General features: G+C 46.0%; 1 protein-coding gene across 1 annotated transcript in view; it reads left to right on the top strand.

Moving 5' to 3' along the window:
- ncanb (neurocan b) overlaps positions 1-26,032 on the top strand; it is a 90,706-nt gene extending 64,674 nt beyond the window's left edge. The window contains exons 10-15 of the mRNA XM_029001414.1: positions 8,999-9,112; positions 18,421-18,579; positions 19,726-19,808; positions 20,698-20,842; positions 24,781-24,963; positions 25,347-26,032. Coding sequence (XP_028857247.1) covers positions 8,999-9,112; positions 18,421-18,579; positions 19,726-19,808; positions 20,698-20,842; positions 24,781-24,963; positions 25,347-25,465 — 803 coding nt within the window. The 3' untranslated portion in view covers positions 25,466-26,032. The remainder of the gene's footprint in view (positions 1-8,998; positions 9,113-18,420; positions 18,580-19,725; positions 19,809-20,697; positions 20,843-24,780; positions 24,964-25,346) is intronic.
- The last annotated feature ends 1,684 nt before the right edge of the window (positions 26,033-27,716 follow it).

Below are 27,716 nucleotides of genomic sequence, written 5' to 3'. Positions count from 1 at the left end.
GTATCGTGCTGTCGGGACGTGACCCGGAGAACCGTGCAGAACAACTCGGTTTACTGAAGAGCACGTGCACAGAAGAAAAATAATTCAACCTATGTGTGCAGGTGCTCCCCTTATTACGGCATCCCATTTGTTCAGATTTTGATCAAAGCAATCATGTCTTCTGGCAAGCATGTGGTGGTTGTCCATGTTTTTTTAATATGACGTGCGAGCGTCTGTGATTTCATGTTTAATTTAATTCATGACATGACATGGAAATATGTGATACAGCTTCTGTTCTTCAACAACTGGGTTGGATTCACAGGGCTCTGTCCCCATTTCCAAAACTGGGCCAGTCCAATTTTTGACAATAGATAAAACATTATCAGAAATGTTTGTCACAGGTACAGCCACTCATCTGGATTAAAATGTACTGCTCATTTGCAACTCAAATCCAAATTGAATGTCCTTTACCATCATATGGACCTTTAGCAGAACTGAGAACACAGTGTGCTAATACATTAAAGACAAAACAGCATTATATTATATCTCGTTTTAGCCATTTGTCTCACTTACATTCGCTAATTGCAAGCTCAGTCCTGTAATTAGGGATAAGTATGTTATGGAGAAACGATGGAGGACTTGTGACATTCTTTTAGATGCAGAAACCAGCAAGTGAAAAGAAATTCATCACATTTGGTTTCAAAACATTATTCGTTTCAGAGTTGTCAGGTTGGTGAATAATACAAATAAAAAGTCCCATTCTCTTTTACTGTAATGCCTATAGTGGTTTTGTGTCATGGCTGTGCTTGTGTACAGTGTTTCATTTTTCATTTGTTCTGCGTCTCCATTCTCACACGATTGGGTCAGAGCTCTCGCTACCCTTCTGTTTTTTTTTTTTTTTTTGCTCTTGCGCTCTTACTGTACCTCCATCCACCTCTCCCCCTCCAGTTTACATTATTTGGCACAGAGGTTGTATGGAAATTGCAGTGCACTGGAGAGATGGGGATGAAAACAGCTCTGTAGCCCTCTAGCCCTCTGCTCCAGTAATAAATTTCATCTCATTTCTTCCTTCAGACTTCCTGCCCTCATCTCTCTTTTCTTTCTCTCTCTCTCTCTCTCTCTCTCTCTCTCTCACACACACACACACACACACATACATACATAGTCTTCCTGCAACATCCTTCATTATATATAACCGTACTGGTTTTATTATATGTACATTTTTATGTAGTGGTAGAGACCAGCTTCCTCATGCTTCCTATCATACTCTGTGCATGATCCACATCATACAAGTGTCACTGCGTCCTGAGAATTCTCGCTTACCTAAATTATATATGATTAGGTGCGCTAAAGGTGTGCAATCTGAAGAAATGTGTTTGAACTTAGCCGAACTGATCCAATACAGAACCAAATGTATCCTGCAGCATCCCTCTCTGCTAATGAATGCTGCAGCGACCTGCTTTGACTTCAAGGCACCTAATTGTGTTTGAAAGATTCATGAAGCTGAGACCAATAATATCTCTTGGTCGAGGCCTCTGCCTTCCGCTGATGTTGTCCGGGGGGAGCTTGCCTCGGTGTGGAGCAGCGGAAGGACCGCTCTCTGTGGGTTGCCAGTCACACTCGAGCATGCCTGGTGATTGATGGCCAGGTTTGCCGTGGCAATGTCGCTCTTTAAGGGGAATGATGGTCCCTACCTCCTTCCCATGCCTCATTAAGCCCTCCCCGCACTACCTCAACCGCATATGGAGATGTGATACGCCAGTTTGATCCTGATTACTCGCCGTCTTGACGTCTCCGGACACCATGATTGGAGTTTGGCCCGCAATGCCCCGAAACAAAAAAGATGGGACGTCCAAGCTCTCCATCAAAGCTGGACACACCTTCTGCTCTTTAAACCCCTGGCAGCAATGAGAGCGAAAGAACGGAGCACCGTACTGCTGCATGAGAATGAGCGCTGCACCGGTGTAGTAAACAAAGTGGCAGATTAATGAGATCTTACTGGCTCGACTCCCTCATCCCAACATACGTACGCGCTCACACATACACCGATTCCTCACACCTGCTGCCCACGGCGGCGGCTCTTTTACTGCTCCACTCCGTTATTTATCCAGCAACCCAAACTGCACAGACGGAGGTGGGGTAAATATTCGCGCTGGGTTGATATGAATCAGATTTAGGGACATGCCTGCCCGCTCGCCAGATTATTATTGGTGCCGAGAGGTGCAGCAGCACGAGGAAAATGAACTCAGTAAGCGGCTGCTGCATATACGAGGGCCAAATTTATTTCCTACGGAGTCGTGGCTTTGGTTTTTACAGCCACTTATCAGGAGGCCAGGTGTGTTTTTGAGGGGCTGGAGGGAAGTGGCTTTTACCTCCCAAATCACCACTCTTAGCCGGCTTCCAGAGATTTTTCTGTCAAGCGGAGCAATAAATATGTCTTGGTGGATAATCTACTGCAAAAAATTAATTAAAAATGGACACTGCATCTTATCTAAAAGGAAGGAGTACAGTACAAAATCCCTTGCTGTGTGCAGTACCATTTATTTTCTCCACCATTCTTCACAATTATCTGGACCATTGTCCATAGGGACCAGAAGCATCACAGACCAGTTTGATCACATTTTTTTCAGACTATCAAAACAGACAAAGGCAGATACATCCATTGGTATTCTGTGGACATTTTGGCCTTTTCTGTATTTAGAAGCATCTATTTAGAAAAAATAGATTTAAAAAAGAGAACATTGTCCCATGCAATGATTGGGTCCAGGACTGAACTGATATGTGGCTGATCCAAAGAAGTTGTGATAGTGGTTGTACTGAACCACTTTGATATAATTGTTGTCTGCATGTACTTGACAACATGTTATGTACTATGTAGTTGCATTATCCTTTTGATTCTCTTTCCTTTTTATTTATTTTTCCATTTTGTACAATTCTGTTTAAGCAAAAATGAAAATAAATAAAAACTAGACGGCATTGCTAGTTATCTATACCATCTATAATATTAAGGATTGATAGCTCTCAATACTCCCACAGAACCAAATACAAAGGATCACAAGATCCTGTCTCCTCAGGCCTCCTGTGTTTACCTCTGGCTACCGTCCTCGTTATAAAACTTGTCCATGGTGCTGTCACCGGCCATAAATAACATGTTATGATCATCTGAAGACCACGTTCACTACCAAACCAAACATGCAGATAGATCCTGAACCCATGCAATCCACTACATCTTTGATAACTCTTCAGAAATATACCCATAGATTCCGCTATGTTGATAACAACCGCGCATCCCAGAGGTTTTCAAATATTTCTTCACAATGCAGTGCAGTGTCGCTCATTTGACTACTTTGCAAATCTGGCTGCAGATTTGAGTTTGGTACTTAAATGACGAAAACAGCCTTTTTCCTTCATTTATTTATCTAACCTCCCACGCTCTCTTATCGACATGCAGATGATAGTGGAGAGGGGAATTAGGGACGTTGCCATCATAAGTGCATCATTATTAAAGCCGGAAGAGAGAGAGCTACAGGGAGGAAGAGCGACACAGAGGTAGTGAGTACTCCTCAGTCCCCCTCAGGGGATCTGTTCCACATTACCATCAGAGCAACGTCTGCACGCCATATGATCATTCATGAGGCACACCTCACACAGACCCACCATAGTTCAGCAGGTACCTCAGCTCTTTTTTATTTTTTAAGTAGAATTTCCATCATCCCAGTATTAGCAGGCATCGTGCTGTTTCACCATCAGAGTTTGATGACCCCTCCAGCCAACAGGGATTTGGAAAAAGCCCAGAGTTTGACATTGAACTGATGTGAGAGTGGAAGAGAGAAGGGGAGGGAGAGAAAGACATGAACCCCACTGTGGCCTGCCCACTGTCTCCCCACAGCCTCCGAATGGAAAGAGCCAGCTTGACCTCCCCACACCACACCAAGAACAGAAGCCCTGTCAGACGTGAGGGCCTGTGGTTTGAAATGTTGTGACACCTCTCCTCATTAGCTTCTGCAGTTGCTCTGGAGCTGAAGCGCTGGCCCTGTCAGCACCACGCTCAACCTGTCGGCCACACACTGCAGACTCGCAGCCAAACCGAGGCCACACACGCACACATTGAAAAGAAGGGCTTTCATCTTCTCTTGCTAGCCACTGTAAGAGCGGGAAGATGAGGATGAGGTAGACACCTGGTTCCCTTTTCTTTTCTCATGACTCAACTCTGACCACTGAGTCGCTGGACGGATGATAGACCTCCAGCCGGGCCTGTCTTTTGTTATTCTGCAGGGAAAGTTTGAGCCCCGTGGCAGCAGCACTACGGTTCAGAGTAACAAGGGGAACCTCCATCCTCATCTGTCCATCTCTCAAAAACTGCCTCACACAATTACAGAGCCGCGAGACAGAGGGAGCGCAAGAGTGCGAGAGAGGAGGGCTGCGGACCTGTGGTTGGAGGACTTCTAATCAGTCACTTGATCTTTTTTATCAAAAGAAATGTCACATACTATACAGTCATTTTTACATATGAATGGTCCGCACACCACCCACCTCTAGTCTTACCTACATGGCCTTTCTGAGGCTTTTTGATGTGACACACGATCGGGCTCTCATGTGGCGGGCAGTCACTACTGGACAGCCACCATGCCATTTTGGAGTTCACAGACTCTCTTTAATTGATCAGAACAGCATTTGATCTGAGAAGCGCTGGCATTTAGTTCCTGGTCCCAAGTCCTCTGAGCCCGGTGTTATGACATCTTGCTATGTGCGGTTCCTCGTGATGCTGGTAACAGGAGCTCAGTATGGATGCACGTATATCATACGACAGCCTCCTTTCTTCTGTTTTTTTCCTCTGCAATCCTGTTTTAATCGACATTTCCCATACAGAGCAGGGAAGAGCATTCTCCTTTCTGGTGATGTACAACATCCCATCCCATTCCTACAAATTGACACTTACGGAGTCAAGCAAGGCTGTGTGTAAAAAGCATACAGCAAAGACACTTTATCAGATGACAAAACAAGTTATCAGTTGTGTTCTGCTGATGACAGCAAATGGCACACAGAGGTTCCATCATAAATCTTACGAACACAGTGAAATGTTTCTTACTTTCTTACTATTTTAATAACCCACGGTTTATGGTTTCACTTTGACATTTTGAATACTGCCATTTGATTAGTTATCTAAAGTACACCAGTGTCCTTCAAAAAAATTGATAACGCTCAGAGTGACCAATGAAGGTTTTTAATTTAAAAACGGTTCTTAGAAATAATAATGCCCCCTATTGGGGGCAGTGGTGGCCTAGCAGGTAAGGAAGCGGCCCCGTAATCAGAAGGTTGCCGGTTCGAATCCCGATCCGCCAAGGTGCCACTGAGGTGCCACTGAGCAAAGCACCGTCCCCACACACTGCTCCCCGGGCGCCTGTCATGGCTGCCCACTGCTCACTCAGGGTGATGGGTTAAATGCAGAGGACAAATTTCACTGTGTGCACCGTGTGCTGTGCTGCTGTGTATCACACGTGACAATCACTTCACTTTCAAGTGAATGTTTGCAATGAAGTTGTCTGAGGTTAATCACATTAACGTGTCCAAATTGGCCTGTGAAATGATTTGTCTAACTTATAAATTTAGCAGGTAAAAAAAGAAACTATGCGGACACATTACACATATTGCCTTGCCATACCTACCTGACCACTGCCGTCACACTACACAGTACAGAACTGATTAATTTGCACTAATAACTCGGTAACTGTTTCCATTCTCTGCTTCCATTCAGTGCAGTCGCACTTTTTTACTGGCTGCACACCTCTCTTCAGTACATTTGCACATTCTTATAGTGAAGTATTTGTGAACTGATATATTTATAAATATTAACAATATTTACCCTTACTGTTCTTTTGTCTGAGTGCTGCTGCAGGAGGAGGATATATTGTCTCACTGTGTACTATGTATATGGATGGGCTGACAATAAAGCTGTACTTTACAGTATATTTTACAATAATGTTATGGCCAGGGATTATTCCATATAAAACCATGTTAAGGGTGCATGAGGAGAATGCTACATGTTTTTCCGGAGAAGGGAGGCATCACTGCTGTTGATTGAGTCTCTTGTGACATCTTGTGAGTATTGGTGGCTTTCAAAGAAAAAGTGAAGAAGTGTGGGAGATGAAAGGGGAGACGAAAACAATCTATGGAATCAGATTCAATAACAATCATGATGAACAAAAGGCAGAGAGAAAGAGTACCAAACCATTATAATATTTTTTGGTGTGGCACTAAGAAGACCTTCAAATGACATACAAGTACAACCATAATAAGAGCAAATGTCACTCTCATGAGAGCCCTAACTAGCTACATTTTGGCAGGTCTGTCCCAGACAATGATTTGAGTGACTGTCACTTTTTGGCTGAATGCACAGCGATATTACTGTAACTGTAAAGCTAGGGTGTCACGGTGGGGTGCAGCTGGAGATGCACCTGGCGCCAAACTGCCTGACAGCAGGGTGGTTATAAGGGACTTCTGAGCAGCCATTCGGGGCTGTGAGATTTTATGTGGACCCTGTTACTTACCTCATGTATGTTCTTCAGTTCCTGGCAATCGCCACAGACCTGCAGGTTTGTTTCTGTTAGTTCCTTTTGTTTCCCTGTTATTGGCCCTCGTGCCATTTTATTTGTGTTTGTAATTAATAAATCTCATTCCCAGTATATAAAATACCACAAAATACCAAGTGAAGTGCAGATTCTCATCAGCTCTTTGTAACTGCAGCACTCAAGTAATCCTACTTTGTTACTGTCCACCTCTGCAGATGGGAGGGGTAAACAGTTGGTATCAGGGGTGGTGGGGGTCCTCCACAATGCTGGTGGCCTTCAGGCCAGGAAGAGGGCTCATGATGATGCGCTTGGCGGTACACACAATACTAAGAAGTGCTCTGCAGTCAGAGCTGTGGCGTTTTCTATACCAGACTGTGATAGAACTGGTCAGGAAGCTCTCGGTTGTGCCTCTGTAGATGGTGGTGATGGATGGGTTGGGGGATGTGCACTTCCTTCAGCTGACAGAGAAAGTGCAGGTGCTGCTGGTCTTTTTTTTTTTGCTGGTGTTGTTGGTCCAGGTGATATCCTCTGTAATATGAAGGTCTTCCTGAAGTCAGTAATCAGTTCTTTTGTCTTATCAACATTACGAGACAGATGATAGCTCTTTTGTTGTTGTTGATAACGTTTGAGGTCTCATATATAGGAGAAAAAGCTGATTATTTTCCACCCAGAGTTTACAAATGCCCTGGCAGTGGTCTCGAATTCAACTTGTAAATATGAGGAATCTAAGAAGAATAATCTCATGTGGTCCTGCATGGAGAAGAAGAGGATGGCTTCTCCTGGAGCCAGGATTTTCCCCTCATCTGCAGAGTTTGAACAGACCTGGCCTTTTTTGTCTGGGCTGATGAATCATCTGTTGCTCAGGGATCCTGAGACTCCATGCAGTCGTCCTCTGCTGCTGTCCTCCCAAACAGCTGTCCAAACGGGGTTAAGAAGAAACCCGTTGCAGGTGTAGACTTCCCCTGTGTTTCAATATATATCTCTATACAGTATATCTAGATTATCAGCACATTCAGACAAAACCGCTGTCACTCACACCGCAGTCTCTGCATACATCACCTTTATGCAGTGGCAAAATGCCACTTAATGTCAAGTGTCTTTCTAGTCCTATTTAAATCAATTTACCTCTTCGTAGAGTTTAGATTTCCATACAAAATGTTCATTTATTCATTTATTCAGTGCCTGGGCCATAGGAGTATAGAGACTTGGTGCCGTGCACTTACTTCTTACATGGTGCAGCAGACAGGGTTTAAAAGTTCTGCAGCATAGAGAAAAATTGACAAGCTCAGAATGGAGTACAGCAAACAATGGTTTAATAGAAATGTGCATCGTACTCTTGTGTCTATGTTTATGCAACACCATGAAATATACATTAGACTCACTTGTTTTGTTATGCCTGCTGACATTTCACTTGCTTCCTGAGCGAGCATACAGAATACAACCTTATTGATTGAGGCCTTATATGAGGTCAAGAGAAATCCTTTACCCACTGCAAGTTTTACCACTGGGGTTTTGTTGTAGCTGTGAAGAAGATGCACCTTCACGCATCTTTGTGTCTGGTGCAGAACAAGGAGTAATAGAACAGTAGAAAAGCGGAAGTATTAGACAATGATGTAAGTGGTTGGGATATGTAAATTAAATTGAATCTACTGCTGTCTAGTGCAATATTGTAGTCAGAATTCATACCAGTTTACACAAGTTAGAAATTAGATTGAAATATATTCTATATTTGTCTTTCTTGTGATTAAACACAGTGTTGATGATAACATGTTGTAATCCTCCCAAGTAATCCATTGATTCGTTGTCTAGACACTCTAACCCCTTTCGAGGGTTGGAGCTGTTGCTTTTTTGACATCGCACACTTCCCATTCTTTATTCCATTCAAAATGGCTTTGATAAAACAAGGCCTTCTTTTATCTTCAGAGCACTTCTGCTCGCTGGTAAATCTCATTAAGCCAGTCGGGTGAGTTAACTTCCTCCTAACCAGGCAGGATCTGTCGGCGGTAACCTCGGCCCTCTCTCTCGCGCTGCCCCCCCTAGAGATAGTGAAGCGTTTTCTCGTGCACCGGAGGCGGGTGTTGCATTGTACGCCAGCTGGGATTTTAATTGATTTTGCCCTCGAGCCCAGATCAGCATACGAATCAGTAGCAGACAAGAGAAACCCGGTCATAAAGCCTTCACCTGAGTGTGTGTGTGTGTGTGTGTGTGTGTGTGTGTGTATGTGTGTGTCTGAATACATCAGACCCAGTTTTGTCTGTGTGTGGGAAGACATGGTGGGATGCTTTTTTTGCCTTAGAGCATGATGGGAGTTGTAAGTGTCTGTCTGGTGAAGATGGTCCTCTCAGACCCCCTCAATATGCAGACAAATCGGTTGATTGAATCAAACTGCCTTCAAAATGACTTAATCTGAAAATATATGGTGCTGATGATGGAATATTTTCTTTTTACAGATATTGATGACTGCCAGTCAAACCCGTGCCAAAACGGAGGCACTTGCATTGATGAGATCAACTCAATTGTGTGCTTGTGCCTGCCCAGCTACGGTGGAGCCACATGTGAGAAAGGTACGAGCAAAGGTTTCTCAGCGCCCTCCAGGAGGCCTGCTCACAGCTGGCATGTCGGAATGAGGAATCCCCCATGAAAGCAAATGAGTCTTACTGTGAGTCTAAAGGGCTCTGTTACGGCCGATCAAGGAGGAACGCTGCAGCTTTCCCATTGTAACCAGTTAACAGTGGCACAAATTTATGACGGATTTATGGATACTACTGAAAATAGAAGCTGGCCGTCCTACAGTGTTTGGCCCATCTTCTCACTCTCTGCCCGGGCAGAAATGAGCCATGAGCGATCGATAGCGTGCCCCCAGCAGGGACAGGGAGGAAGATGGATGCCCGAGCCCAATCAGATGTGGGCGGAGGCAGAGATCTGAGGGGTGGGGGCATTCCGCACTGGGCCCTGAGAACGCTCCGTTGGAGCATTACTCGAACCCTCCCCTCAAATCAGATATTCCCGCGGCCACAGGAAGCAAATATCGGAGGGGGGCTCTCACCGCTTGCCAGTGAGAAATGCATGGTGGGTAACTACCTTCCTACTTCAGTTGAGTCAGTAGGCCAGAGGCCATTAGTCCAGTAATCTCTGAATAGACAAAGAGGTCAATTAAAATGTGCTATTTCATATTTCCACCCTATGAAGCAGCTTCAGTATGCAACTCAACACTGATGTGTGTTTCTGTGTGCGTGTGTGTGGCAGGGACATATACATGTTGAACATAGTAGCAGATATTCATCTCTGATTGGCCTGATCAAAGAGGAGCTGTTTGGGGTGTCAGATGAATTTGTTTTCTGCTTCGGTGTCCTGGGTAATGTGACTCAAGAGCTGCCTGCGTTCCTTTGAAAGTCATCAGCCCTTTGAAGCCTTCTTCCCTAATCTAGACCTTCCAGTTTCCATGGAGACCAAAACTACAGTCAATAAGTTGCCCCAGCCTGCCAAACTTGTCAAATGACCTCATCACCCTGTTCCAACAATTCAGCTGCAGGGTGACTCCTAGAAAGCCATTTGGCGCGCCAGACATTGCGAGATGAAACAAAAATGTTGAATCAGCCAGCTAACCAGTTAGCACTATAGCAACAATGCTCCTTTTGTGTTCATGTCTTGGACAGCTAGGATTCATATTTTTTGATGCACTTGGCATCTCCCAGCTTCTGGACGTGTTGATTCTGATATTGCCAGTTGACACACTTCAGGAATGATGACTCTTTTACTGTCAGCTTTCTTTTTACCCCTGCTGCTAACTTCAGCACATCCATCCTTCAGCACTATGAAGAGCAGCTGGCAGGCTTGCTCTGGCAGGAATTTTTAAATGGTGCCAGGATGCTTTGGAGACAGACATGGTGCCAAAAACAGCACAACGAACCAAAAAGAAAAAGATCTGTCTCACTTCTCCTTGAACATATAGTTTCCCAATAGTATAAAATGGCAGATGTGGAGTTACGCGGTTAATCAGTGCAGAAGCTTGCAGATGCACAGTGATTATGTGAGAAGAGCGCATTTCATGCTCTTTACGCCACGGTGTGAGAAATGCCACGCCGCCGTTAATGTTTATTCTCGGCTCTCCCGCTCTCGCCGCCTGGCATAAATATTTATTTAGTGGAGAGGGGAAAGGGCCGTGTGATAAAGGTGCTAAATCCCCAGTGTGCTGTTACTCAGCGGGCGCGTGGGGTTATTAATGCAGGTCTTACTGCAGCTTACAGGGCGCAGGAACACTGGTGATGCCTGGGCTTACTGTCTGGCGTCCTCGCAATCCTCCTCTTCTCTCTCGCTCTCTCTCCTCTTTCTCCTTCGCTGTTCAGTACCAGTCAGGGCTGCTCTGTCTATTGGCAAGGGTGAGAAATATTTGTTTTGCCAAATCTGTAAAAGTGATACTTGGAAGCATTTGTCTGTGCTGATGTGCCCGCCGCGTATTGACACGCCAGCGTTTAGTTGATTGCTGGGGCGGCAGAATGAGGCGTTAGAGGGGACTGATGGGAAATGGAGCTTGTGCATCCAGCCAGAGCCATGCCATCTCACTTCGGCTGCACGCACTGTTTGTGTAATTGAGCCCGGTGCAAAATGTTGCTGGGACCTTGGCTTCCCTGAACTATTTGGCCTCAGATGTGGTTCAATAAAGGTCAAGCAAATGTCTAGTCCATCTGGCTTGAGCTGTGGTGACTGTCACTGCAGTGCTGCGTCAATAAGGCCCTTGTCTCTATAGATAGGTGGCTGTGTCAGGTGATTGAAAACAGTGACCCCCTATTTTTGTGCTATAATAGACATGGGCCTTGTTCGCTAGTCAAGTACATTGTCGGAATTTACACACTTCCTGCATATTCATTATGGGCATGTGAAAGTGAAAGTGAAGGGATTGTCATTGTGAAACACTGCAGCACAGCACACGAAATGTGTCCTCCATCAGCCTTAGTGAGCATTGGGCAACCATGATGTGTGGGGATGGTGTTTTGCTCAGTGGTACCTCAGTGGCACCTTGGTGGCTCGGGATTCCAACCGGCAACCTTCTGATTAACCGCTAGGCCACCACTGCAACGTGTCAATCCATCATATGTATGTTAATAGGTTATTTATTACCCAATTAACATACTTAGATGAGGTTTAGGTTAAATTGGGTGCCTATTATCAGCAAGCATTTGGCTTCCTGAGACTTCCTGAGCTATATTATGGATAATTTAGAGTTGCCAATCCACTTCACTTTAGATGCCCAAAAGAAACTGGAGACAAGAGTGCTTTCAAACCCATTACATACAACGCTGGAGCTAGAATTCAAACTTATGACCTTGGAGGCATGAGGTCAATTTGCAATCAATCTCTGTGGCACCAAAACTGTAATATATACTGGAATAGAATGTATCTGTGGCCTCTTCTAGCTACCAGTAAGTCCATTCCCATTGCCATCAGCCCTTAATTCATTTTTGAGCTCCTCTGGGCCTTTAAATGATATTAATCTTAATGAAGATTTATTTACTGTAATGACACATTAAGAGGGACGCTTGTGGAGAACCGGAACAGAAGGCGCAGGATTGAGCTGCGCCCTGGTGCCTGTCATCCTCCTCCCACGGCTGCTTGTGGCTACGTTTCTCCGAGACGGGCCATCATCTCCAGGGATTCCACATCTGCCACGTCTCGCTCCTTTCATGAGACACGCTAGCCGCTGCTTCAAAATAAACGAGTGAACGCTGTCAAAAAAACTGAAAATGCAACAGAGATCTCAGTCCGTATGCCATCGGGAAACAGTTGCCAATTCAAGCTGGCAAAGAAGGAACTTGCACGTCAGAAATCATTTTCTTCCTCCTTATTATTTCTGAAGTCGCTTAATTAGGGAAGTCATCCAGTGACAGTTGTTCTGTTTATTTGCATGATGGGATTGTACACTGGGTGGGCTTGGCTGGTGGAGCAGGGAAATTCATGGGAACCAACAGCGCATAAAAATCCGATCCCTTCTTCCAGCACCGCTAGAGCACATCCTCTCCTCCCACTGGCTCTCTGGGTGACCAGTAGGACCTGACCCCCCTTGTGGACAGCATGCTGAGGTTGGGCCCTGAGTCCAGGCAGGCTGAGATGGGCTCCCCGTGGATGGGCGGTGATTGCCCTTCCCTGTTGCCAACGCACTTCCTGCCAGTGCTGCTGGTGGAGTCCCGGCGACATGAATGGGGCCTAATCAACTACAGCTCATTTCAATCAAGGGTCGTAGCATCCATGGACTCCCTCTGCTCTCTCTCTCTCTCACACACACACACACACAGACATACTTTTTTCCAGAACTAAAACATCAGTCTTTTTTACTGATATTAGTGTGTCTAAAAAAATATGAATATATATATATATATATATGTGGTCAGCCATGACAGGCGTGTGTGTGGGGACGGTACATTGCTCAGTGGCGCCTCAGTGGCTCCTTGGCAGTTCGGGATTCAGGTCTGTTTCCTTACCCGCTAGGCCACCAATGCAACAACTGTTGTTGCAGGATTTAGGTGGTATGACTTGCCAAAATTGTGTAATAAAAAAACTAAATAAGACGGTCAAGATTGTTGATCAACCAGTAAGTGGTGCTTCAACCTGCAGTTGTTCATGGCCAGAGTTCAGTTCGGAGCCCAGTTCACGTTGGTGTGGCTCCTGACCACGTTTTGTGAGAGCTGGAATATGAACTGTATTGATAAAGCAGCTAAACTCACCAGCTCTCAACGTGTTTTCGTGTGTGGCATGTAAGGGTCTTGCTCATTTTACTTCTGTTTGCCCATGTGACGTTTATTTCTACCTTTCAGCCCTACAAATGTCACATCTGCTGATAATTACATGCAACAAGGCCGCCCTTTGCTATTTGCAATCTGCTCTAATGTACCTAGATTAGGCCTTTTTGTTTTCTTTCTTTTTAGAAGGTTCCTGAATACCCACACATCCCCCGCACACTTCCTCCTGTCACACACTGACTGGAGATGAGTCCAACACACAGCACAAGTGCACCTTCTCGCTCTGATGAAGAAAAAAGGAGCCCTGTCTCTGCAGCGGCACTGTCAGTAGCAGAGATGCGATGGAAATCAGCAGTGGATGTTTCATCACTCCTGCTCCCATAACCGCCTTGCAGAAATGTCACATTGTGATGCAGATACATGACCCAGTCGCTCATCTGGAGGCATTCGCCCTTTTTATTTTTAACTGCTGCTTATTCAGAACAAAAAATATTAATCATAGATGCTACACTAGCATCTATGACACAGAAAGGAAGACAAGTTGGCTTTGGTTGATTTTTCATGATCTGCATACTCCCTTTAGGCCTGTAGAAGTATGGGTTAGTTCTCTTTATATAAACTGTGTTTAGAAACTAACCACAACTTTGTTCACTTACTTTGGGGTTGATGTTTAATTTTGCCTGTATAGTTATAGTATCTGGAAAGTATTCACACTGCTATGTTACAGTCTTATTTCAAAACGGAGTAAATACAACAACAACAACAACATTTATTTGTTATATAGCCCAAAATCACATACAGTATATTTCGATGGGCTTTGACAGGCCCTACAGTTGACACCCCCCACACTTGACCCTTCTGCACACAAGGCTCCCCCTCTAGGGTAACCACAGGGGTTCCACAAGGCTCTGTCCTTGGCCCCCTTCTATTCTCAATATACACTCACTCACTAGGTCACATCATCCAATCACATGGCTTCTCCTATCACTCTTATGCTGATGACACCCAGCTCTATCTGTCATTCCCACCAGAAGATGCTACTATAGCAACAAAAATTTCAGCCTACCTCTCAGACATATCGGCATGGATGTCTGAGCGACACCTCCAACTCAACCTATCCAAAACCGAGATTCTGATCTTTCCGGGCAACAATTCCCCTCAGCAAAACCTTTCAATTAAAATTGGATCGCTACTGTTAACACCCACGGCATCTGCAAAAAGCCTTGGAGTTTGGATAGATGACAAACTGACTTTGAACCATCATGTTGCTGCGATCTCCAGATCCTGCAGGTTCACTCTCTACAACATTCGCAAGATTCGGCCTTTTCTCTCACAACAGGCTACGCAGCTCCTCGTCCAGGCAATGGTCATCTCCAAACTCGACGACTGTAACTCTCTCCTGGCTGGAGCCTCTGCAGTCACCATAAAACCACTCCAGATGATCCAAAATATGGCAGCCCGTCTCATTTTCAATCAGCCAAAATACACCCATGTTACACCTCTTCTTACCTCCCTCCACTGGCTCCCGGTAGCTGCTCGCATTGAGTTCAAATCCTTGATGCTTGCCTACAGGGCTGTAAATGGAACTGCACCCTCCTACATCAACACACTACTACCTAGCTACACTCCTACACGCTCTCTCAGATCGGCAAACGAAAGGAGACTAAAAATTCCTTCTTCACGGGGTCTCCGATTCCAATAATCTCTGTTCTCCGTTGTTGTCCCTGGCTGGTGGAACAACCTGCCCTCCTCCACACGACTAGCCGAGACTATCACCACTTTTAAGAAGCAGGTGAAAACCCTCTTGTTCAAAAAATATTACAGACAAATCTAACACTTACACACGCACATGCGTACACATTGCACAAACAATACAAAAATGTATAAATACATTATAATTTTTCTTCGTCTAGCACCTAACAATCTCTGAGCATGCTCTTCACTGACAAGTCTGAGCCTTATCAGGGCTCTTAGTTTGTAAACTCAATATTCTATAGAAATCGAACGAGAATTGCTGGTGTCTTCCTATTGTAAGTCGCTTTGGATAAAAGCGTCTGCTAAATAAAGTAAAGTAAAGTAAAGGAAAAACTCCACACAAAAAAGTCTAGGAGAGAGAAAAAAAGAAAGGAAGAAACGTTGGGAAGGAGTGATACAGCGAGGGACGCCATTCCAGGGTAGAGTGAGCCTGCAAATGGTGTCAGTGCAGGGTTTGTGATGATTTGTCCAAGTAGATGAAAGGTCCTACAGTTGTAGAGGTGGAGAAGTCCAGAGTATAGTCCAGTGTCATGGTGTACATTACGTGTCCATTATGATGTTACTGGTCCATTTGAAAATCCCTGAAGCTTTAGTTGTTATGATGATGGGGGCTGTGGTGACCCTCTGGATTGTTTAGCAGTTTTCAGGAACCAGGAATTATCTGCTGGTCTCTTCACTGGGGTCTGCCAGTAGTCTATGCGCTTGATTCGGTGTCTCAAAGAGAACAAACAGAAGCAGCGGCAGACGGTGGCGTTGTACGGCTGATACTGAAATATGTGGTTATAGTGGTATATTGGTGCTACAGTGGCCTGGTACCCTAACTAGGACACCCAAACTAAGGTGAATTTAACACTGTCTGGGGGACTGTGTGGGGGACTGGGGGGATAGAGTGGACTTAATAATTGACACTGTGTCTGGGACTTTAACAGAAGGCCAGAGAAAACAGATCAGTTCAGATTTAAACACTGAAATACTTGCACACAATACCTGATAATGACAAAGTGAAAAAGTTAGAAATTTGTTTAATTGTTATACACAATAACTAAATAAAACATGTACATGTGTATATATGGGAAACAATGGAAATTACAGATTTGTCATTTCCAAGTTTCAAACATCCCAGATGAAAACAAAAAAACATAGCTGAATGTGAGGATGTGTTTTTGGCTGGTGAGACGATCTAATGAAAATCATATGAAATATTCCAATACCAAACAAATAAACCATCATGGTCAATACCATCAAAAGAAGATGAACTCACCTTCTTATGTTTTACATTTGCAGCAGGCCAGCATGCTCACTGAGCATGCCTATGGTTGGCATAGGGGGGAAATTTTGACTAATTACTTTGAAGCGTCCTATAGTTGTCTGGTGCTTTTTGAGAAGATTGATCCTGTTCCCAAATATTCTCAGTGACAACCTTGACCTGACTATTCAGGCTCAGAGAAAGCACAGATATCTACAGGCATAGATATCTGAGGAATGTCAGATATGGGCATTGACATAGATGGCCTTGCAGACTGACATGTTCATGTGTCTTGCTTGGATTCCCTCTGGCCCTCCGTTCCAGATTTTTTAGAATTATCCCGACTTAATTGCCACTCAACAAATATGGGTGGTGTGACTGGTTTAATGAGGTGCAGATATTACCCCAGATCCTCCAGTGAATCATTCCTACCACTGTGTGCAGGAGTTACACACTCTCTTATTGTGCTATATTGCGATCTGATGTAACTTGGCTCTCTTACGGCTTTTCCTACGTGCCCAGGGGACAGGCGCTGACAGGTATAGTCCCAGCGATGTCCCACTGCTCCCCCATGGTGCCCAGGCACACTCTGCCCAGGCAGTGAGCCAAAGTGAGGCCCACAGGGCCACCAGCATCTCTATACTCTGTGTAACTGGAGATAACCACCCAGTCTGCGGCAGGGTGGGTGGCCAGCCTCCGCCATAACACAATGCAGACAAGTGGCACACGGGCACATCGCTTCCAAGCAAATAATGGAAGCGGCGGGACGTGCCATTACTTTCCTCCTTGTCTTTTTTATATACAGGAGACCGGCCAGTAAAATAGCCGGTCCCACTCTGGCTCTCGCACCACGCTGCATCGGTATGTTAACCAGCTTCCAGAGGTAAACATCTGCTCTGCAAATTTCAAGTCCTCTGCGGTGCCTGTGCGCAGGCCGCCCTCAATGCGCTGGTTTATGAAAGGCGAGTCGACACATCAGTGTCTGTGTTTGTCTTTCCACACTCATGAAGAGTGAAATTGTTGGTGTCGTTCATTGGCAGCAGGACATACTGCCCGTCCTCTTGCTTTCTCCTGGAAAAAAAAGGCACAGCTGTACGTGGTCATGCCGCTACCGTGAAAGCTGTCAATCCGACTGCCCCCCGTTCAGTGCGAGCGGATGTGGGAATTTGGCTAAGGGCAGTGTGGAGAGGGGGGCCTTCACACTGCGAAGGCTGCCGCACAGTGAATGACAGCTCGCCGGGAGTTCCGGTCCTCTCCAGGGGCCGATACCAGCGGGAGGAGGGCATTGTACGCCGCAGCGCAGGTGGGTGGCGATTGAGGCCGGTGGGAGTAATGGCTCGTGAAATGACTGGTACGGAGCGGCTGTATTTACTGGTCCCGTTCCAGTCTCTTCATCTGGACTGTGATGTGTCCTCGGTGGGAGAGCACCATCGCATCATGCACACATTACTCTTTTGAGGGTGGTCAGCGGCTCCATTGACCTGCCAGAAGGGCCGTTTAAGGGCATTTCCAGCATCTACTGGCTCTCTCTTCTTCTTCTTCCTCTTCCTCTTCCTCCTGTTCATACCGGCCTTGCAATTGTCTGAATGCTAAGCAGCCCGTGCTTTGTGCTGCCCAATTTGCTGGTGTCGCTTTAGATTTGTCGGAGAAAATGGGTGCCCCGCTCTGAGCCTCACCCACCGGCCTGGATGTTGAGCCGGGTAGAAAGAGATAAACCCTAACACCCCCCCCGCCCCTCAGTCTTAGAGCAGACTGGAGGGGTGCAGATTACCCCCGCATCTGAGCCCAGGCTCAACGAGCCCCCGAGGTCCCAGCAGGCGCTGCGCTGACAGCGATGTGACAGGGTTTAATTAGTCCGAGCTCTGGGTGCTGGAAGACATTTTCTCTGGACTGTTGTCATTTGAATAGATTAAAACGCTTTTCACGCGGGGCTAAGCCCTTCTCTCGTAATGTTCACTCATGTGGATTAGAGAAAGGCCGGGTGTCGCGGAGCGGTGATAGGAGAAATGAAGGCAGGGGTGTCAGACAAGTTGAGCTTTGCATAGAGCCAGGGTGAAAGATGACGATGCTGACAGTCAGAGAGAGCCGTGTGTGTGTGAGTGTGTCTGCAGCTCATCAATCTCTGTGTTCCCTTTAGACACCGAGGGATGTGACCACAACTGGCGGAAGTTCCATGGCCACTGCTACCGCTACTTCACCCACCGCCACACCTGGGAGGACGCAGAGAAGGACTGTCGCGAGCACAGCGGCCACCTGGCCAGCATCCACTCCCACGAGGAGCAGGAGTTTGTCAACGGTGGGTAACTGCAAAGCAGAGGCCACTCATGCTTGAGTCTTTCTCTGTAGCCGAGACGTATTTAACATCACAATAAATTACAAGAAGGCAACATTTACATAGGTCATTCTACAGCAATACGGTCCTCTAATCTAAATCCTTTTCAGTTTTCTGTCCTTCCACTGAAATCATTAGAAGTTTGAAATTATTTGTTGAAGTACAACCTTGTAAACTTTTGTGAATTTTCAGATAGATTGTATTGAACAATGTGTCCTGTGTCGTCTGTTGAATTACGCAGATGTATGACCTGAGAAGAAGAGCTGTGGGAAAACGTTCAGTTATCACATGTAGATGCCTGAATGGGCATAAGATAAACATTAGATAAAATAAGATTATCGTTTATTCATCCCACAAGTGGGAAATTTGCAACACATTGACTGGTTAATGGAGGGGGGTCAACAGCTTACTCCACAAGCAGCATCTATTAAAGGACACTGTGACTGATCAGAACTCATCACCGGGACTGTACAACACTTTACTTCTACATGGGGCATGTAATTGGTTGTGTCCGACTGTGCCATCAGTGCCGTATTAGTTCTGCAGACATGTTTTTCCATCTCAGAACAGATAAAAATATCAGCATTGCTCGAACCACACTGGGTCGCAGCTTAATCATTCTGTGTTGGAGTCTTAGAACTCCGAGACGTGGAGACAATCCGTCATGAAATCTTATTCATCTACACCACAGCTGCGCATTTACCAAAAAAAGAGTGTGTTTAATTGCCTTGAAAATGGACGTCTCCACCCCTGCAATAATCGGACCGCAGCCATTAGGAAGATTAATGGTGCCCATAATGATGTTAATCAGTAACATGATGATTGAAATTCCATTAAACCAGCACCTAAAATTGTGAATGCATTATGGGGACGATGTGGCAGCTTCTGCTGGGTATTACTATGATAACATCAGAAATGAGACTGCCGGTGGCAGACCTTCCCCACAACATGAGAGGGGCGAGTGGCAATTCAAACTGGCATCCTTTCACCATTTTTATATCTAGATTCATTTCTGGTTCAGTTTTGCTGGTTTTACCACAAACACAAGTAGCAGTGAAGTGAATGACCTTGAATTCTGTTTGTGTTTTCATGCTGCTACTGAATGATCAGCCCTGACTCATGACAACACTTGGATTGGGCTGAATGATCGGACAGTGGAGGATGACTTCCAGTGGACAGACAACATGGATTTGGTAAGGCCTGTTTTACTTGAAATAAACTAAAGTCAATACATACATAGTCATATTTGAGGGGGAGTCATTTTTAGGAAATAATTAGATTATATAGGGTTCTTGTGTTTATTTTAAATAAAAGGTATCATACTATTAGTTTTACAGATCGTAACTTGAAAAATAAGAGAATACCTATAGAATCTGTTTGCTAATATTTTATTCGTGTTGATGCTGATATGACAATTGCCAAATGCAGCATAATAGACGGGACAGTCATTGTTTTTGTCAAAATCAGATCTCATGCATGCCTTGACTGTGACGCTACATTAAGTCCTAAAACTCATGTGCATTAAGATGATGTTTAATTAAGAATTTCAACAATTGTTGCAAAATCAACAGATACCAGCACAGCTGACTTGCTGCATAATGGCAATGTATTTTTTATTCAAGTATTTTACGCAATCCTCTATGTAGTACGGTTTTTATTGGTCAAGTGTTTGCAGTCAAACAGATGGGTGGCAAATTATAGGAAAAACAATTATAGGAAAAAAGTGTCTCGGTAAGGTACTGACTACAATCTGCCAGAACAGCTTGTCACATTTTCTCCAGTCTTTTTTCATAATGATGACGGTGACAATCCTAATTCGTCTGGAATCTGGTTTACATGCACTCACCAGCCAATCAGTGACAGTGTAATAGTGTAATAGCCACTGTACTGAAACGACTCCAAAACCTGGGGGACAGCACGTTGATCAAGTTGGAAATGTTTAACCATATGATGACGAGGATGACCACATGATGAAGTGTAAGGGAATTAGTTGACCTGTAAGGAATACATGTGAAGGAGGCTGCCTATGTTTTTTTTTCCTTTAATGTGCTTGTGTTGATGTCCCTCGCCCAATCTGTGCAGCAATATAAGAACTGGCGGGAGAGGCAGCCGGATAATTTCTTTGCGGGGGGTGAGGACTGCGTGGTGATGATAGGCCACGAGAGCGGCAAGTGGAACGACGTGCCCTGCAACTACAATCTGCCCTACATCTGCAAGAAAGGCACAGGTAATCGTTGGGAGCTGGGCCACAGACTCGGCCGCGCTCCACTATCTACACCAAACACTTCAGCGCTACACACCGCGCGTTGCGTTTTCATTAGAGCTCACCCGGCCTCACCTGTTACGCAAAACCAAAGTGCATCAGGATCATGCTAGGGGAAGGGGAGGATGAAACAGCGCTCTTCCCTTCAACTTTACTTTCATCCTGCCTTATCTTCAAGTGTTTATGCAGGCAGGGGTCAGGGTTGTTGAAAGTGAAGGTTTTCGCATGGGAAGAAGATGGTTTTTCGTGTCTCCTTGATGGTACCTCTGGTCTGGTGGAGATCCCTGCTGCCACCGCCCCTAGAACACGCTCCTCTGTGGGCTCATTAGGCTGCTTTGTCTTCTCATTTGCATACCAAACTGACAGGTGGTGTAAAAATAGCTGGTGGGTTGCGTTGCATATCTGTAATCCGGATGTCACCGCTGACACCGGTGTGTCTTCTGGAAGTGGAAAGGGTGCCGACCACCTCCATAGGCAAACCCACTCAAGTGTTCTTAACAGTCGAGCAACTGCCCCTCGTTACTAACTTCTCTTGCATACTTTTCATTCAAGGCACTTTAACCTACAGTGACGCTGTGCTTGGCCACGCCCCTTTGCTCTCTTTGTCCCTGCAGACAACGTGGATGGTGCTGTTCTGCTGCTGGTCTCATCTGGCAGCAGATCACGACTGAAAGATGGGGGGGGGGGCTCCTGTTCAGAGCATCTGTTCAAATCAGGGAATCACGCCCTGATGAGCCATTCTGCCTCAGAGTACAAAAGACATACGCTGATCAAGGAGACCTGTGTGTGTGTGTGTGTGTGTGTGTGTGTGCCGTTTTCACCTTTTCATCTGTGTAGCATGACCACCTGAGCTGCCACATTCTGGTACATTGTGCAATTTAGTGCACATTACTAAGGGGTGATTGAGATGATGTGCACAAAACCGATATGAATGTGTCACATAATACTGTGATACTCTGATTTAGACTCTGTATGCAGCTGAACAATGTGTCCAGATGCAGATGCATCATGGATATACCACAGGCATGTTGCTCCAGTGTCTGAGTGGCTCGGCAGCCATTTGTCTTCATTCCAAAACCTGAATCAGCCCTAAAAGTCTATCCTCACTCTCTCTGGCTACAATGAATTTCGATTCCATGGCATGTCAGCTCTGTTAATTGTGTTCATTTATTTTAACTGTTTGCATGTGTTCATCGCTGTGATCTATAAGTATGTAATGTCATGCTGGAGTAAATGAAAGAGGCACAAATGCACAACACAGTGACGCTTAGTAAGGACTGGAAATCAAAACACAAGCAGTAAACTCTTACAGAGCAGAGAGACAAAAAATGAGGTATGGCAAGGCATATTTAGGGGGTAATCAGGGTAATCTAGACCATGTGTAGAGGGCTTGTGTGCAGCTGAGACCCCACTCACCTGATTCTTCAGACTATTCTGAAAGTGAACTTCCTTCGCAGGGGATGCTGGGCCCCCACTCTCAGCAGAACAAGCAACAAACTGAGAATGACACATAGAGCCCTGTTCTCAGCCCACCAAACCAAGCCTTGTGCTGTCAACACTGAATCAGCAAGTCAGCAAGCCCACATGGATTTAAATCTAACGTGGAAAAGATGCCACTGTATTACCAGTGATTTTTTTTTACATTTTGACCAAGAAGCATGGCAAGTTCTCAGGTCTCCATGTGGTCAGGTTGTAGTCTACATGCTAAGGAACAGGCCTAGTATTTAACTCTCTGGATGTGGACAGGGTCCCTGCCGGCCAGCCATCCTGGCTCATTTATGCTGTGCCTGCTGAGAGGCCCCGGGGCCCCTGTGGTCTTTGGACAAGAGCCCAGGTGGCTGCAGTGTATATGGGCTCAGTCCCACTTCCTCCACTGGTCCCAGGAGCATGTGTAGCTTTGTGTGTTTATGTTGTTGTGAGATTTGTATATTTTTCTTGTTCTTGTGTATTGTCCTTTTTGATTCAACTGGTTTTGTGCTTGTGAAATTGAAGTGAAAGTGATTAGATGTCATATGTGACAGCACGGCACACAGTGAAATGTGTCCTCTTCATTTTGGCACCTTGGCAACCTTCTGATTACAGATCCACTTCCTTACACCACCGCACTGTGTCATTTCTGTGTTTTTGTATTTCCTTATGTGTGTATTTGTGCTTTTGTGTAACACTGCCATTTTTACATGTGTGATTGTGTTACTACATGCTATGTTTTCTATTTATTTTGCTTTCGAGTGTATTTAATTTGTGTGCGTTGTGTAAAATTGTGTTTCTGTGTGTGAATGGGATCATTGGTACATGCATATCTGCATGTCTCTGAGTTAGAGCCCATCCCCAGGCCCCAGCCCTAACCTGCCCATGTCTCGGAGGGCCATGCGGGTCCAGCTGCCAGCTGTTTCCCAGAAGTCCCCTGGGGCTGCAGGCTCCTGCTCCACCTGCTCCTCCTTTTCACCTCCAGCAGCCCGATAGTCCCGCCTCTCCCCCAGCACTCCCTCTGACTGACGCGCCGCAGCCCTCACCGGGGACTGCGGCCCTGGCTTCGTGAAGGGGAACGCGTCTCCGCTGTGTTTGTGCGGTTTGTACTACCGCGTGTTTGACACGCCTCACCAATTCCGGGCCTAATCACAGATGCGGTTTAGCTGCAGAATACGAAGCAGGAGCCTGCAGGCCACGCAAAGCGCTGAGGCTGAACAGGATGGGGAGTTCTTTCATTGCGTCTCTGCCTCTAAATCACCTTGACTGTTGCCTGGCGGGCATTTACTGTACACACGGAAAATACCAGCCCCTCACACGGCATCATGCAGCATGCCACGAACCCACACAAAGTATAGAAGAATGGTTGCTTTTTCCTCCGTGGAGAATTTAGCGTAAAATTCCTGTGTTTTCATATAGATTCGCAATTACCACATTAGAAGCATAAAAACCAGCTCGTGTAATAAACGTGAGTCTGAATGGGTGTGGAATGTGGGCGGGGCTCTGCTCTCGCCAATATCGACCAAGCTCATTGTGCCTAGTCCAGCGACAGGATCGTTCAGGGTGACACTGGACAGAATTCCTCGCTGAAGGTCACTGAGTCCTCCGGTCACAGCCGTTGGAGCTCCTTGAGGTTGCAGGGCACCAGGGGAGGCTCAAGGGTGGCTAGAGGGGCTAGGCATTCTTGGATCAATTCACCGTCCCATAAATTCCATGATTAGTCCTCCGTGCGGATAACCCTGGGTGTTCTTGGCAGGATTAATTTGATTGCAAATGTGGTGTGAAATCCGTCTTCAGGACAAATGGCATCGGAACCTTGGCCAGACTGATAAAGACGTGCTAATGTGTGAGTGCGAGAGGTTAAGGGAAGGAAGACGGGGGTCTTGCCGACTCTTATCGCAGGCTGCCTGTGGAGACCGCTACAGGTCCTCAACTGGATACTCTCCCGCTGTTCCTGGTGAGTCTCGGATGTGCGCCATCTAAAGAAAGAGGGAGGAAGTGCAGCTTGATGCTTTCTTTTAGTGTAGGGGTCCTAATTCCAGAGCCCCCACCATCAAGAGTAGTTTAATTCCAACCATCTGTTTTTTTCACCTTTTACTCACGCACACACCCGCAAACAATTCACCTGGTCACCTACGTCTTTAGATGATGGGAGAAAACCACACCCCCAGTCCAAGCTTTGTCAGAGGCGCCTTCATGAACGGGATTGGGAGCCGCTGCCCGAGGGATTTTGTAAAGACTCTACTGAGAGTCGATGAGCGTTCATTGAGGTTCCTGTTTGGCCGTGTGCCTGGGGCTTTAAATATCGCTGAGTCCGTCCGTGCTGTGCTGACATTATGAGTGATGTTTTAAACGTGTCAGTGAAAAGCATCGTGAACACAAGGACGTGCTCTGTGAGCTGCATGATAAATATTTGTGTCTTGCCCCTTTGGCAGTGCTGTGTGGGAGCCCTCCTGCCGTGGACAACGCCTTCCAGATCGGCCGCAAGCGCTCCCACTACGACATCCACTCGGTTGCACGTTACCAGTGTGCAGATGGCTTCCTCCAGCGCCACGTGCCCACGGTGAAGTGCCGCGCCAACGGAAAGTGGGACCGACCCAAGATACTCTGCACAAAGTGTGAGTGTCAGAGCCCCATTTTTTCACTCTCTACACCCTCTGGAAAAATTAGGGGACCACTTGAAGAAAAAAAAAAAAGGTGTCTTTTGCCCATCATTTGTCGAATTTCAACACAAACATATCCTTTTCAACAACATCGACACAAACACTGCATTATCTGCGATGCTGATTAGGTGAGTAGCTCAACCAAATCTGACCAAACAATAAAGGTTTGAGAATCACTGGTGGGGTTTACTTAACGCTCGATTTTTCATCTTGTTGTGGCTGTTGAGACAATGAACAGCTTCTGGACAACATCCAAGTCATTAGGGAGGTCCCACACATTATTTACACCTGAAGTGGATTTGGCCTCAGTTTGTTTGTCTCCTCTTCCTCCCCTGCAGCTCGGCGGTCTCATCGCTATCGACGCCACCACCACAAATCCCACCACGAGCACAGGAAGCACAGAAAGCATGGAGGAGGCGGCCATCGGGTCGGGGATCAGGGCCACGGGCATTTCTAAACCAAATACCCTCAGCACCCTCACCGAATCTGCTCCTACCCCCACCTCCCTCCACTCCCTATTCCAGACCCCCCCCTACCAGGCTGTACCTGCTCAACTCTGAGCCCAGGGAGGGGCTAAACTGGACCTCACATGAACTATAACAATCCCTCTCTGAACTCTTTCATTTTGCTCCTCTTTTTGCGTATGAATTCACAGCCTTTGTGTTACTCCACCCACCCTCATACACCTGAAGTATGATGTTAATGTCTAATTTGTTAATTTCTTTATATAAAGGTAGTTCATTCAAACTGTAAATAATTTCCATTTTTCCATAATGTCCATGCCTTCTTCTCCCATGCATACATTGTTTTGAGAGATAGTACATTGCCTTCAAAGCATTTTTCAGCGATACTCAGCTGATTGAACTCAGAGCCACACTTCAGGTTACGCCGTTTGATTGGTCTTTAAAGGATTTAAATCAGGAGATCATCTGAAGACCAGGGCCTGCGTGGAAGTTCGAAACAAAGCCATTGATTACCACACACAGAAAAAGGCCAGGATTTGCACACCCTCTAGTGGCAGACAGCCCCCTGCTGAGGTTAATACTCCACTTTTCTGGTGTTTTTTTTTTTGGTTGTTGTTTCCTTTTTTCCGTGGGCAGTGTGCAGTCATGTATCCACACTCTGTGGTTTTACTGTGTAATTTATAGCCGCCCGTGGTTTTCCTCAATCTCGGAATCGATTGTCTGTACGTCCTGGCCTCTCCCCTCCCGCTCTCTGAGGAGGAGTATCCCTGACATCATTCGGCACTGGAGAGAAGCCGCTGATCTTAATTGCAGCTCGCTGCGTATGTGCCACATCAAGCGGCCCGATGACAAGCCTCTCTCGGCAGCCTGTGGTTACTGCCCTCTGCGCGTAATTAGCTTCCCCGAGCGGAGCGGATAGCTCACGAAGTAAGACGGAGGCACAGATCAGCTGGTATCACTGTAAGAAAATGTGCTGGACACTTGGATAAATATGGGGAAACAGGGGTGACAATGGCTTAACCCGCGCAGCTTATGGGACTGAGAAGGTGAAAGAGCCACCGAGGAGCGGCCCGCATTTTTTTGGGTGGATGTTCGTGCCTGTGCTCACCGTGAATCAGAACTCTGTGTCTGTGTTTTTTTTTTTTTTTTTTTTTTTGTACTAGGTGCGTGTCCTGTTTTACAAAGAGGACTGCGACAGCTGGCTCAAATAGGGTCTGCACCACCTTCCTTACTGGAAAAATAGAACCACGTCTCTCTCTCCCCGGAACATCTTTTTTCTAAAGCCTCACCGAACGCGCTTATCACCGTCCCCCGGTTCCCTCGAGATTACGCCCATCCCCCTTTCCTCTGCCCCCACAGCTCTTTGTTTCTTCCTTCCTTCACTTTGGCCACTTTGACAATGATAAAAACACAAACCAGAACAAGGAAAGAAGGCGACATGTTCCCTCTCTGTACAATTACTCTTCCCTAATGCATGCTTCATTAATTAGGAGGTTATTGCCGCCACCTTTATCCCTTGTTGAGATGGTCCGGACGCTGGAAATCCTTGCGTTCAGGCAAAAATAAAGTACAGATCCTGAGAAGGTTGTGAGACAGTGTGTGTGACATGCATGTGAACACCCCAACATCATAGGTTACTAAGTGTTCCCATTGGTACATGCTAATATGGTTCTGGACATCAGCTTGAGCAATCTAAAAGCCATATTAACATCCGGGGGGGGGGGATCCTTTCATCCTATCGGACACTGAGGTGTCTGGTCGCTATTTAATCCCAGCGGTCTGTTTAAACACACACACACACACACACACACACACACACATGGCATTGGTGTGCTCTAGCACTTTATCGATGCTTCGTTTGTGCACAGCCCCCCAATACCCACCTCAGCTGTGGCTAGCATTTAATTGGGAGGACGGGTTGCCAGATTGGAGGTTGGCGCCACAGCTGTCAGGTTTTCCATTGGCTGGAAAAGCCCTGGGAGACAGCTGTGGCTCCCAGGGGCAAGTTTTCTCACTAATTGCTGTGCGGTGATTGAGACCACAAAAGATTTGCATTATGGTGCGTGATCCGTAAATCTGAGGGAGTGGAACGTTCAGAACATCAGCGCTGAGTGGTGTCTGATTGGCTCCTTACAACGTATAATTACTATTTTCTTTTCTTGTAATGCAATGGCATACATAGCACAATCAAAACAAGGTGATTAAGGGTCTCTCCTTGGAGAACGTTAACCAGAGCTCAGAAGA

Source organism: Denticeps clupeoides, chromosome 13 (genome assembly GCF_900700375.1).
Source record: "Denticeps clupeoides chromosome 13, fDenClu1.1, whole genome shotgun sequence".
In the NCBI taxonomy this organism is placed as follows: Eukaryota; Metazoa; Chordata; class Actinopteri; order Clupeiformes; family Denticipitidae; genus Denticeps; species Denticeps clupeoides.
The sequence above is the reverse complement of the archived record's forward strand: the minus strand, read 5'-3'. Positions and strand labels throughout refer to the sequence as shown.